At 38.8% G+C, this 13640-nt stretch overlaps 1 protein-coding gene across 3 annotated transcripts in view; it reads right to left on the reverse strand.

Annotated features, from left to right (window-relative positions):
* Positions 1-13640, reverse strand: part of ROS1 (ROS proto-oncogene 1, receptor tyrosine kinase) — a 113434-nt gene that overhangs the window by 73598 nt on the left and 26196 nt on the right. For all 3 annotated transcript variants that reach the window (XR_007128215.1, XM_047734437.1, XM_047734436.1), the window contains exons 10-17: positions 13322-13444; positions 12967-13151; positions 11922-12019; positions 8653-9149; positions 7097-7309; positions 6245-6355; positions 5043-5221; positions 3025-3216 (exon numbers count right to left, since the gene is read on the reverse strand). Coding sequence is in view for 2 of the 3 variants with exons in the window: in XM_047734437.1 (XP_047590393.1) it covers positions 3025-3216; positions 5043-5221; positions 6245-6355; positions 7097-7309; positions 8653-9149; positions 11922-12019; positions 12967-13151; positions 13322-13444 (1598 nt within the window). In the remaining variant the exon portion in view is untranslated. The remainder of the gene's footprint in view (positions 1-3024; positions 3217-5042; positions 5222-6244; positions 6356-7096; positions 7310-8652; positions 9150-11921; positions 12020-12966; positions 13152-13321; positions 13445-13640) is intronic.

Here is a 13640-nt window from a genome sequence, read left to right on the forward strand (position 1 = left end):
TAGACTGCATGGACAGAAGTTACAACCCAAGGGAACTCTTTTTCTTTCTTTGGTGTTAGAAGTATTTTTCAAACAAGCTGAGATTGCCAGGCGCCTGACCTCAGAATGATGGACGAGTTCTAGAACAGACCTAGGGACTAAGAGGGATCAAGGATTAAAGTTGACGACTATGTCTTTAACAAGACGCTGAAGCAGAAAAACAAAGATGATGAGCCAGGGAGAAATGTAAAAAAAGAATACAGCAAGGTATCGAAGAACTAAAAATCCTTGCTGACAGGTTCCCCAAGACCTGCTACCAAGGCACATGACTGCAAGGAACCCCAGCTATCATACACAACAGCCTTCTGTCTTCAAGGAAACTCAACCTACTTTCCCACAAGATAAAAACAAATAAAAAGGGGCACCTGGGTGGCTCAGTGGGTTAAACCTCTGCCTTCAGCTTGGGTCATGGTCCCAGGGTCCTGAGATCAAGCCCCACATCGGGCTCTCTGCTCAGCAGGGAGCCTGCTTCCCCCTCTTTCTGCTTGCCTCTCTGCCTACTTGTGATCTCTATCTGTCAAATAAATAAATAAATACATTTAAAAAAAGTAAAAATTAAAAATTAAAAAAATAAAAAAACTACTATTCGAGCAATCCCCAGCTTTTGCGGAGTTGTATCATGTCCTTGCCTCAGGCTAAAAGAAATGTATTGACTATTGTTTCAGTTGGAGTGAAATCAGGTTAATCCTATTTGGTTATTTATAATGACATGCCCACGAATTTTCCAAATTAGGAAGTCTCTTTTATTTCTTGAAAAGGAATATTCTACAACTCCCTGTTCTGGAATACAACAAAGGATTTGAGCTGTAAGTAAAATTCAGGTTTTGGGTCATTACCCCATTCCTTGGTATCAATCATTTGGGCCCATATTTAAACAGAGCCAGAGGATGTTCCACTTGTCTTTGGTAACCATTGTTATATTTAATAATGTCCATGGCTTGGGAATAATCCCTGTGATCGAAACTAAAAGCTGGAGGTTTAATCCTGTGGGAAAATGTACTACACACTAGGAGCCGGCCCAATCCATCAAATGTGGCAAAGGGTATCACTTTAGATGAATATCTCACAGCATTCTCTCTTTGAATCATATAAATATCCATTCTTTCTCTAAGTAATTGTCTATTTTATTGTATCTGTTGATTGCAGAGTATCTCATGACTCCATGATAAATCTATGAGTAACGTATGAAGGAATGACAGTGAAATGGAGAGTTTTGCTCTGTATAAATGTGTTACCTTCAAAAACCCACTAGCATTAATGGAAGCAGATGAGTAAGACATCAAACCATGGACCCAGAACACAGATTTGTACAAGCAACAACATTCACCAGCCAATGAGAGGATCTGGAGTGGGGATTAAGGAATGGTGTGTTTCCCCAAACATGCTGAGTAATCTAATTTCTCACTCCTTTTCAGAAAAGTCCCCAGAGCCATTTTAGAACTTTCCTGTGTGAATATGTCTCAAATGACCAGATTGCAGCAGTGGGGGGACATTACTGACAAAGTCCCAGGAATAGACAGAAAGTTACTCCTGAGATAATATTATCTTTCATATGCCTTTACAAAAATAAAAGTGCTTTGTCCTCTCACCTATTATTGAGGCATAAAAAATATACTCTCCTGTATTCAGACTCAAGTGACTCCAAAGTAGAATTAAGGGATGTTTTCACGATTTGACAGAAATGACTAATCTCTGGATATGTGTATAAATCTTTATTTCTTTTAAATATCTGTTTTATAATCTGTACATGCAAATAAGGTCTTCTAAATACTCTAGGAGTTACAGTCCACGTAGGCTGGAATTGAGATCATGTGACTCACAATGTGTTTACAAATGATCTGGTATGTCTATATTGTGTGTATTTTATCTCTACTGGCAGGAAAAAAAGATTAAAAATAAGAAAAATTTTAAGGAATATCCTAGGTCGAAATAGTATGAACGCTTTATTTCTTTTTCATGCTTTTCTGTGATTTCTAAATTCCTATAGTAAACATGATCAGGAAACACAAAAGTCAAATAGTTAGATGAATAGCTACAGGGTCTTGAGAAAATAGGTATTGCTTCTAGAAGTTGAAGATCAAGAGAATGAAAGTAACATGTGTTTAGATACATTCCTATATTAGGTGTATTTTTCAGATTTAGTTACAGTGATAAGGACTTAACTATGGAGTGGTTACCCTGTCCCTGGAACTATTCTCAGTATCTCCCATTAATTATCTCATTTAATCTTTTTTTTCCCTTTTTCTCTTTTTTTAAACTAACATATAATGTATTATTTTCTTCAGGGGTACAGGTCTGTGAATCATCCGTCTTACACATTTCACAGCACTCACCATAGCACCTATCCTCCCCAATGTCCATAACCCAGTCACCTTACCCCTACCCCTCACGCCCCCAACAACCCTCAGTTTGTTTTGTGAGATTAAGAGTCTCTTATGGTTTGTCTCCCTCCTGATCCCATCTTGTTCCATTTTTTTCCCTCCCTACTCCCCAAGACCCCAATAACTCTAAGAGGTAGGACAATTGCTAATATTCCCATTTTTCAAATAAGGAAACAAAGAGAAGTCAAATAATTTGCCTAGGAGCCACACAGTTTTTATAGCAGTCAGTACCCAAAATTGATTGACTATAACAAAATATCTAAGCAATCTGTACCCAAAAATGATGGAAAATAATAAAACATCTAATTATTATCCAACAAGAAGCTCTAAAATATTCAGTACAATTCCTGAGGTCTCTAAAAACAGTCAGAAATTAAAATGCTTTTAAGTGTCAGTCCATTCAAGATAAAGCAAATTACAAAATTCTCCATACTGTATTTTAATTTATTTAATCCATTATGACAAGTAAATGAGACTTAGAGAAATTTTGGTTATACCAACATCTCAGTATTTCCTTTCAGATTCTACCTGAACTATTGTCCTAATTACACAGTAGCACTACTGAATATTAGTAAGTGATCAGATCCTATTTTTAATTTATCACCTTTCTCCCAGAAATCCAAGACTGTGTCTGTAGTACAAGGGAACTTTCTCCATTTAGCCTGGTGCTTTCCACTGAGTATAGTGTGGTCCAATAGAGATAACCTCCAACTGAATCCACTACCATGTCATTCACCAACAACTTCACATGAGTCACAACGTCTGTGTGCCCTGTCAACAGAGACTGCCTTTGTATCTATAAAACATAATTAGATGATTGGTTAATAATTTTCACATGACATGGTTATTTCTGAGTAGTTTATTGCAATCATTAGTAAATTGCTACATTCATCCAATCACAAATATTTATTAGCACTATGTGCTGGGTAATGTGCAAACCCTTGGGAACATACTAGTCATGAGGAACACCCTTGTGGAGCTCATCTCTTTTCATGACCCTAGGAAAAAGGGGAGCAAATTGATTTTGAGTTAAAATTCTTCCTTAAATTCTTATTCTTCCTAATCATACAACCAGACAACTGAAACACTGCTAGATCAGAATGCATTTGATTGGAGTCTTGAGAAGATGTACACATCCTGATAAATGATGCCCTCTCTCCTTGCTCATGTCTATCAATATATTTCCCTGATAGTAGTTATGGCCATTACTGTGTACCTACTATGTGTCAGGTGGTGTGTGCTTTTATCTTCAAAATATTAGCTTTTGTAACCCTAACATTATAAGGGATTTCTATCGCAAGTTAACTGGTTTCAAAGCAGTAATTTTTCCTGGAATTAAGCAATTTGTAAGAGACAGAGCAAATACTTGAAAGCTGTTTTTACATCCACTCTTCTACTTCTTCCTTCAAAACTATTTTTAAATTAATACATTCCAGGGAGCATTCTCAGATTTACTCCACTCAACTCCATTCCACCCACATAACATTGGCGCTTACAGACTATACCACATTGCTTTGTCTCTAAACATCACTTTGTATACTTCTTCTATTATTGTATATATGTATTTGTTCTCATCAAAAGAACAACGGCAAGTAGTGATGGTTTTCACAACACTGAACATACTAAAAAACAGTGTATTTTGTACAATAAAAGGGTGACTATGATTGTATGTGAATTGTATCACATAAGGTTAAATTTTTTAAAGCAGGTCCATGTCTACTATTCACTTTATATTCCCTACCATGCCTATCCTCATGGCTCTCAACACATTGGTAATAGATAAATCATTGTTGAATGAATAAATGAATGGATTAGAAAATGATTCCAGTACCATATTTCTTGATCGGTCAGACCAGTATTCTCATCATTAACCATCTGTCTCTTCAAAGTGGACTACTACATCGATGTGCAGGATGTCTTCATTCTGCATCCAGCTACACTTCCCACCTACTCTGCCCGACTCTGTGTCCCCAGGAGCTGGTGCTGTAGACTGCATCAGCTGGACTCATTCTCTGGCTTCCAAGGACATTCGGCCAATGGAAGCACCGGCAGAAGATCGGAAGGCAGAAGGAAAGAAGGACTGGGGTCCTTCTACCCCCAGGTCGCTCTTTGGCAGACCATACCTCCTGACAGTGGCTGGCTCTCAGGTCAGCAGCTTCTGTAGCTCCAGCCTTCACCAGATTCTTCCCCTCCAGCCCCCACATGCCTGAAGGCGCTTATATCTTCCCACACTTACTAGCCGGGGACATGCCTCACCATCCTCTGTTCATTTTCCTTAACCCTCTCCACACCTTTGAAAACAGTCCCTTCATTGGGTTTCCTTTAATCATGCCTTTGGAGTGTGTCACCTTCCTCCAGGACACTGACCCACAGATGAACATTTTCATATACTTAAGATATTATTAAAAATACATAACAAGTGTACCAAATAGTAATTGAAAGCTTCCTTTACATATAATCCCTTTTAATTAAAAAGTGAGTAAATTTGAGTAAGATGAACATTAAATAAATAATAGCACAGGTGGTATACAAATATGAAAAAAAAAATCATGAAAATGACATGTAAGTCACTGGAGGATAAGTATTGTGCTAGAGCATCCAGAATGCTGAGCTTTAACTTACCACGTATGTTTTTCCAGCCCAGTAGAGAAACTGACCCAGCCAATCAAAAGCTAAAGCCCCTGCTCCTGCAATGTTGGATATGTGATAATTTTCTGAGATATCCGTCCCATTCAGCAGCCACACGTAAACATCACCTTTCATGTCGCTGTAGTAGAGGCTGTTGTTATACCAATCCATGTCTCAAAACAAAGTGATTTGGTAGCGGTTATTTCTCGTGCATGCCAGCATAAACGCGGTGAGTCAACAAATCACACATACACCTCCATATAATGTTAAGGCACACACTAACATGATACTCATTAGAACTTCAGGGATCTGTGAGCCATGTTTCAATAGTGTTCTTTCAAAATCTCAACCCCCAGGACTAGGGAGAGGAACTGATATTCACTGAGCCCCTCCTCTTTGCCAAACATGGTTCTGGGCACTTAACATATCTCACTTAAATCTAAAAACAAAGATATGAAGTAGGAATTATCCCCATTTTCGACTTGATAAACCTGAGACTCAGTGAGATCATCTGTTCTGCCAGAGGCCTCCCAGATGAAAAGAGTAGGAGCCCAGATTCAAGACAACTCCAACGCATCATTCTTTCTGCTATGACAACTGTCCTCTACTGGTCAGAAATGTTTTACTTTGAGTGGCCCAGCAAATAGAACAAATAATGCCCACGATTAGAGAGATGTCATCTGCAGACAAGCTCACTGGTCATCATCTCACAATGAAGACTTTCCTTCATCCTAAGATCTTCTAGGCAAAATTACCCACTTATTATTTAGTAGACCTCTTTGTCAAGGAATTTTTTCTTCTACTTCACTCAGAACTTCACACAACCATTCCTTGCTTCAGTCTTATAGCAAACATAGTAAAGTACTTAAGCAAGCTGTTTTAGTGAAAATAGATAGGCTGTTACCTCGAGATAACATTGAGAGGTTCAAATACAGGAGAACTATATCAAAGCCATACTGAAATGGGCATAAATCAATAAATAGCCTCACATTTTATGAAATAATAAATAACATCCATGAGATGGGATGAACTGACATTTTCTTAATGGCATCACTGGCTATGTAGTTCAGTCCATGTTTTTTCCTTTCATTATTGACCTAATACCAAAACACTCAGTTCTTTGAACATACTGAAGAGCTTAGGAGGCCTTATATGTAGAAATCTGACATCCAAGTGAGCAAGGATTTGGTGTTTACCTGATACATTTCCTATATCAGAGGATAAGAATTTTCCTGGGCCAAAGCTATTCAGTGGTTTACTCCAAAGACCATCTTCTCTCACAGCCATGATAAATGGTGGTTCTGAAGCTGTTTGGTGAAAAGGAAATTAAAAGAAATATCACAGAAAACACACATTTTAAGGCACACATCTCATACCCTAAGATTTTCTTTATAAAGTAAAAGACTATCGACTTCGAAAAATACAGTGGAAGGATATGAGTGATTACATTTTTTAACAGAATTATCTGTCATGTTAAATATATTTTCTGATTTTTACATAAATAATTGAAATTGAATGTGAAGAGAACTGTGTGGCAATGTTGCCTCTATAGCAATGTCATGGTCATGGCACAATTTCCCCTCCCCCTTTGGCTGCTGGTTGCCATGTTTCCACGCAGAGCACCCAGAAGTCATTGTGATAACAACAGCAGTATAAATGGCATAATTCTCTTTCCATGTTCTTTCAGCCAACAGGGTGGAGTTCAGCATATTTCACTACCCCTCAACTTCTCTCCCCATGACCTTCAGAGTTCAAGGGGTATTATTGCTTCTTAAACCATAAGAAAGAAGAAAGCCATAAAGAAGAAGAAAATTATATCATTTCCTTAAAAATATCTTGAAAAGGATGAGATAATAATTTAGAAACATAAATTAAATATCACACAATGCTGTATTTGCCTTCCTCATCCAGATAATAAACACAAAATCAAGAGATCCATGCATCCTTATTCCAGTTGCTTTACCACACTGGAGTTGATGAGTCTTAAGGACACAGGGAATAAACCTACATTGTCAGTATTACTTCCTGAATCCAGAACATGTTCTCACCTGGCACCAGGGTTGTACCCACCGAGGGCTCTGACCAAGGGCCTGGCCCCTTGGGAGAACTGGCTCTCACAGAAACCTCATATTTCGTAGCACTCTGCAGCTTGAGCACATGAAGTGTGGTCCCACTGATGTTCGAGAAAACATGAGTGATTTCAGGAAAGTCTTGGGTTGATACTTTCACCTCATAAATCCAGTTCTGCCAGGCAGAGGGGCCTAATCAGAAGAGTTAAACAATAATACTCACAAGGATGCAACAGGCAAGAGCAAACAAAGGGTTACCAGTGACTTCATCTACAGCTTCATCTTGAGTGGAAGGGTAACAGGCCAGTAAAACATGCTACCCCGCTAGGTTGGTCTGATGATACGACTGGGACACTGTCCGCTCCAGCCACACCATAGTATGGGCTCCCTCGAAGGGGACACCATTTCCAACAAATCAGAGTCAAAGCTCAGTCAAAGCTAGATGTGTGGCTGCAAAAAATCAGAGGGGTGTCAAATAACACCCCCAGTGTAGTCATGCTCCTAATAAACAAATTTTTAATGATGAATCTCTAATATAATTCTCAATGTTTGCATAGCATCTTCCTCCTAGAAGCCCAATCTGTACAAAACCAAACAGCAACAACAAAAATTGTCTCTAGAGTAGTGCAAATATACAGCAAACGGGCATAATTAGCTTTGTCTTCAAGTCAAAAATGGCCCATGTTTGCTAAATACTCTAGGACCAGAAGTTGGCAAACGACAGCCCACAGGCCAAATCTGCCTGTTTTTGTCTATAAAATTGTACTGGAACAGCCACAGTTCCTCATTTACATATTATCTAGGGCTGTTTACACACTCAATGACAGACTTGAGTAGCTATGACAGAGACCATATGGTCCACAGAGCTGAGCATATGTACTATCTAGTCCTTCCTTTAGAGAAAAAGTTTGCTGACCTCTATGCTAGATACCATGCTACGTGGTCTACTGACGCACCTTAATTTAATCTGTGTGACAATCCCAATGAAAGATAGAATTAACGCTCCCATTTTCTAGGAGTGAAAACCAATGCATGGAACATTTAGGTAATGTGCCCATGGATTATTCTACTAAAAAAGGACAAGACCAGCCGTTGAATCCATGCAGGCTGGCTCCAAAGCCCACCTGCCTACCTTCCACACACACCACCTGTCTGGAGATGGAAGTTCAAGTTCACAGAGTTTTAGGAAGTTGTTCCAATTCATGCAAGGTCTGGATGGATACAAATCTTAATCCATCTGCTCTATCCCTCTGGCTAACATATTCACTCAGACCAGAATGTTAGTGCCTGCCTCCTGGAAGACATTCAATAAATGTTGCAACTACTGTGTTGGGATATACACAAGAAATATAGACATCCTCCTAGTGTGAAACCAATAAACGCAGAACAAATATATAAGCACTTTTTCTGGACCTAAATAGCACTTCTGGTTGATGACTGAATAATCAGTCACATACAGGTTCTCAAAAGTGAGTCACAATGTCAAGCAATTCAAACTTTTCCTCCTTCCAGCAATGCTGGGGAGGGGCACTCACTGGCTCCTATGGCGAGGGCAGGGGGCTTCCACTGAACCAGGGCCTGGTGGGAGCCAAAGAGCACGGAGAGCTGTTGTGGGCGGCCCGGCAGGGGATGTGGCTGAGCATAGGAGCCAGAGATGACCAGGTTACCAAATCCAAACTCTTCTATGTGGCTCAGGTCACATCCCACGATGAACTCATTAAAAGAGAGAGAGTCCTGCTGGAAAACGGCCTTGTCATCTGTGACAAGGAAGTCGTAGTTTTCACATGCAAAGCTCTTCACATCAGCAAAGGAGACATGAGCTAGGACAAGGTGGGAAGCGGAGCCGTCCAGAAACGTCGACATGAAGACATGAGTGGTGTCATTGAAGTAAATGATTCGTTTGGACTGGGGCTTCACTGCAAAGTCCTTCAACGTGCAACTCTCCACAATACGTAGGGCTTCTGAGTCCCGACCAGATGGCACGGGGAGGGCTACCCTATAAATGCCGTCTTTCAGGAGATAAAAGACATACCTGACATGGGATCAAAAGAAGCCTGATGTGATCCAATGCAAGTGCAGATGAGTAACCTCAGCCCCCTGCTTTGTCCTGTGATGTGATTAGAACCATTTATCTCACTAGTTGCTAAGCCTAGGGTGTCCCAAGGTGCACAAGGGTAAAGGTACTTACTAAAGATATGCACTATTCAATTAAGTTAGAAGCTGGAACACTGGAAAATTTCAGCCTTGCTTACAATGCTTTGTCTTCCAATTAGATACATGACTTTATCAGGAATCAGAATTTAAGAACAGAAAGGGTCTTCAAGATTTTCTAATGAAGCCTGCTTTCAAAGGAAAGCATAGTATATAAAAATGACATGGCTAAACATGTCACTTATTGTAAAACACTTTTCTCCAAAATGCACATATTCTGAAACCTAATTCTTTCTATACATTTTCCCCAAGCACTGTGAAGGATAAAATAAGAGAAAGCAAAAACGTTTAACCCATTTTTCAAAACCAGTTATTATTTTGCTATAAATATCTAGCAAAATTACCTTGCATTTTATAGTGGGCTACGTTCCTCATTTAATATTTACAATTAAGTGGGGCAATAGAGCTACCATTTTATAAATCATGAAGAAATACCCCACAAGACAGCAAAACAGCTGGGATGGACCACCCAGGTGCTTGAAGCAGCCAGTGGAAGAATTAAAAACAAAACAAAACAAAACAAAAAAAAACTACCTAATTTGGAGCCGAATCTCATGATAATGGTGCAGGTGCATTATTAATAATGAAACAGAAAATATCACCAAAATATTTCATTGATAAACCAAATCTGTAAATAATATTTTAAGAAAACATAAAACTATTAATTTGGTTGAAGCTAATTTAGAATTTGTGATAATGGAAACAGATGTTAACAAAAGTACACTTCTGCTGGGGCACCTGGGTGGCTCAGTCAGTTAAGCGTCTGACTCTTAATTCTGGCTCAGGTCAAGATCTCAGGGTCATGAGATCAAGCCCCACATTGGGCTCCACATCGGGCATGGAGACTGCTTAAGAGTCTCTCTCTCCCCCGTCCCTTTGCCTCACCCCATCCCCCTCTCTCTCTCAAAAAAAAAAAAAAGTATACTTCTTCTTAGTAAATCTCTCTTCTCACAACCCTGGAACTGACAGGATTACAACCTCCCATCACAACTGTCAAATTATTTTCCTTGTCCTATTCAGTCCATCCCTGTTCTCCTCCATGACTACTCCAAATCTTTAGCAATATGCTCCACCCCTGTGCTAAAATAACATACTGAAATATAAATTTTATGTTGAGATGTGAAGCTATGTCCTTTTCCTTAAGAGAGGGTTATAGCAGGCAAAAAGCAGAAAGAACTTGGCTCTTAATTGTTTGCTTTAGTTTTCCAACTTCAAAGCTATTAAGGGAACATAGATGGACTTCAGAGTAGACAAGAGGAAGAAGATTTGGGGTGAAGATTATAACCCTTGCGCCAAAGCAGAGAGAAGGCTGGTCTTCAACCCTCATTGCCACTTTGGAGAGGGAAGGCACACAGAGCTGGGGTGGGTGGGTGGGGGAAAGGGCAGGGTGAGAAGGAGAAGAAGCAGGGTGGGGAAGAAAGAAAGAGGTTTAGAGTAAGTACAAACTCAATGAGTGAATAATTCAATGGTGCAAATAACAGCATAAAGGAAACCACTTCTAATGCCAGGAGAATAAGTGATTTCACACATCTGGAATTCCTTAGGGATACTACATACAAAGTGTTGCTAAAAGTTATATGCTAAATCTTACAGAAACTCTATTAGTGTATAAGGAGATGATCAGAAGACGTCCTAGAGGTTAAATACTGGCTTCATCACAAAAGAGCTGTGTGGTCTTGGGCAATTACTAACCTGTGCCTTCCTAGCCATAAAACTGAGATAATAAAAGTGCCTAGCTCATAGGGTTGAACAAGAATTAAATGAATTTTTGGAAGTAATACACTTAGAATTACCAATTAATATTATCATCATCATTTCTAGTCACAGTTTAAAATCTAAGCACAAATCAATTTTATCTAATGGAAAAAAGAGCCACCAAAGACCTCACTGAGATGCATTTTACATGACTGATTTAGTGGGTGAAGTTTATTACCTTTATTATGTTTATTATATATAATATTTTTTTATTATTATTTATTTAGTGGGTGAAGTTTATTTATACAACAAATCATTTGGGGTTAATGCCAGCAGCAAATTCCATCTCATAGGATCTTACACTTTTACAAATGAGAAAAACAAGATTCAGGGAGTCCAAAGGACTCACCCTACAACATGGTGTTTGTAAAACATATTCTCGAATCAGTGATTCATTCAAACTTAAGTAACAAGACAAATTAAGACAAAGTAAGACAAAATAAGTACCCAGTAAATTATGAGTGAATGTGAATAGAGAATTTGATTTCAGATCAATAATGAGCAACCTTTTTTTTTTTCTTTTAAGATCAATTCGCTGGGGTACCTAGGTGGCTCAGCCACTTAAGTGGCTACCTTTGGCTCAGGTCATGATCCCAAGGTCTTGGGATCAAGCCCAGTGTGAGGCTCCCTGCTCAAGAGGAGTCTGCTTCTCCCTCTCCCTCTGCCTCTCTCCCCAGCTTCTGCACTCTCTCTCTCTCAAATCCAAACTTTGCCTAGATTTAATTACATTTGAAATAAGATACATAGATTGCCTTCTCTGGTTCTATGATGTTTCATTATCAAGCAAGTTTCCCAAAGATTCTTGCCAAGGAAGAGAACTCATAAGGCTAACACTTACCCATTGTACGAATCAGCCACAATTTTCTGAGGTGCAGTAATTGAGGGAGGAGTAATTTCCTCAACGTTCAAGCAGTTTCCTAAATCACAGACATACACCTAGAGAATCAAGCATGTATCTGTAGATCAGTGTCTGTCTGTATTCAGTTTGGCGAGCAAGTATTTCTTTTTTAATGCGTCCCCCACCCCTCCATCCCCTCCCTAAGCACATGTATTTCCTGAGCACCTGTTCTGTGCTTAGAATTGTGCTAGTCACTGATCACTTTTCAAAGTATAAAAAAAAAAACCTCATAAAAGTCTGTTTTATATCTTATATCCTAACAGATGTGCATCCTGTTTATATCAATGAAATACAAATACCTGTTTTCCTGGTTTGTGGAACCAATCAAATTTTTTAAAGATTTTTTTTTCTTTTTCTTTTTCTTTTTTTTTTTTTTAATAATTTCTACACCCAACATGGGGCCTAAACTTAAAACCCTGAGATCAGGAGTCATAAGCTCTACTGACTGAGCTGGCCAGACACTCCTCAACTATTTTTAAAATTTAAGCTGTATCCAAGTTTATAGACTTCCAGTCATGGTGATTGTAATAAGCCTGTCCCTTTGAAAGAAGGAACGTTAAAACACATCAGGACTGTCTTCTCAAAGATTTCAGTAATATGGTACTTTCTGAGACTACTGAAGTTACCCATGTTTATTATATAATTTAAAATGCCTACAGCTGATTTTCCTCATGATCGGTGGTCTTACCTGGTGATAGCACAGGTACCACTCTTATGAAAAATGAATTATCATTAATGCAATAAACTTGTGGCTTTGAAAAATCACAAATAAAGATGATTTAACAGTAGGTCAGGACTCATCTTAGGCAAAGTCCAGACCTTCCTATAGACCAGATCTAGGACTCAGTGCCAACCTAATGTCTAAAACCCAGTAAATACTCACTGAGTATTTTCTGAGTGAAAGAACTATGTTTCCCTGTAGATACATCAAGATATGCATGTGAGTGTCAATATCTAATTATTCACATTAAATCCTCAGACTAACCAGTTCATCCATGATGAAAAACATTTTCTGATAAAGCCAGTCTACGGAGATGGAAGAAATTAATCCTGAGCCTCTGTAAAAAATTCTCAGGTCAGACACATCAGACATGTTGGCAACCCCTTTCATCCATATGAGAGTCCCTTCTGAGAAATAGACAACTTGCTGGTGACCATTAACGGATATTCCTAGAAGAGCCATGCAAACACATGTGTGTTACAATATCACAACCAAAAAGAACTTTATGTGACAGAAAATTTATTTCTTTAATTTTCAATAAGGAGATCAAAATAGAAGTCAGTCTGGGTCTTTTTTTTTTTTTTCTCATGAAGGAAACATTTCTTTCAATCATACTGACCTGTAATATTATGGTGTATAGCCTCTGACTGAAGGCAATGGGCTTCATCTACTAAATGTTTTAAAGATCTCTTTCTTACAGAAGATTTTCTGGATAAAAAGAGCCACTGTTCCTCTTCTTGAACTAAAATAATAACATGATTTATAGGCAGACCAACCACATGCACATTGACACACAAAAAAATCATTACCACCCTTCAAAGCAAGGCAACTAATGCTCAAAAGAGACTGGTCAGATTTTTCTCTGAAGGCACCAGGGGCATTTCAACTGCAGCATAAATCACATCATTCCATGACGGGGGGCAGGCAGTATAGGGTCA

The sequence above is a fragment of the Lutra lutra genome, chromosome 6 (genome assembly GCF_902655055.1).
Source record: "Lutra lutra chromosome 6, mLutLut1.2, whole genome shotgun sequence".
Taxonomy (NCBI): Eukaryota; Metazoa; Chordata; class Mammalia; order Carnivora; family Mustelidae; genus Lutra; species Lutra lutra.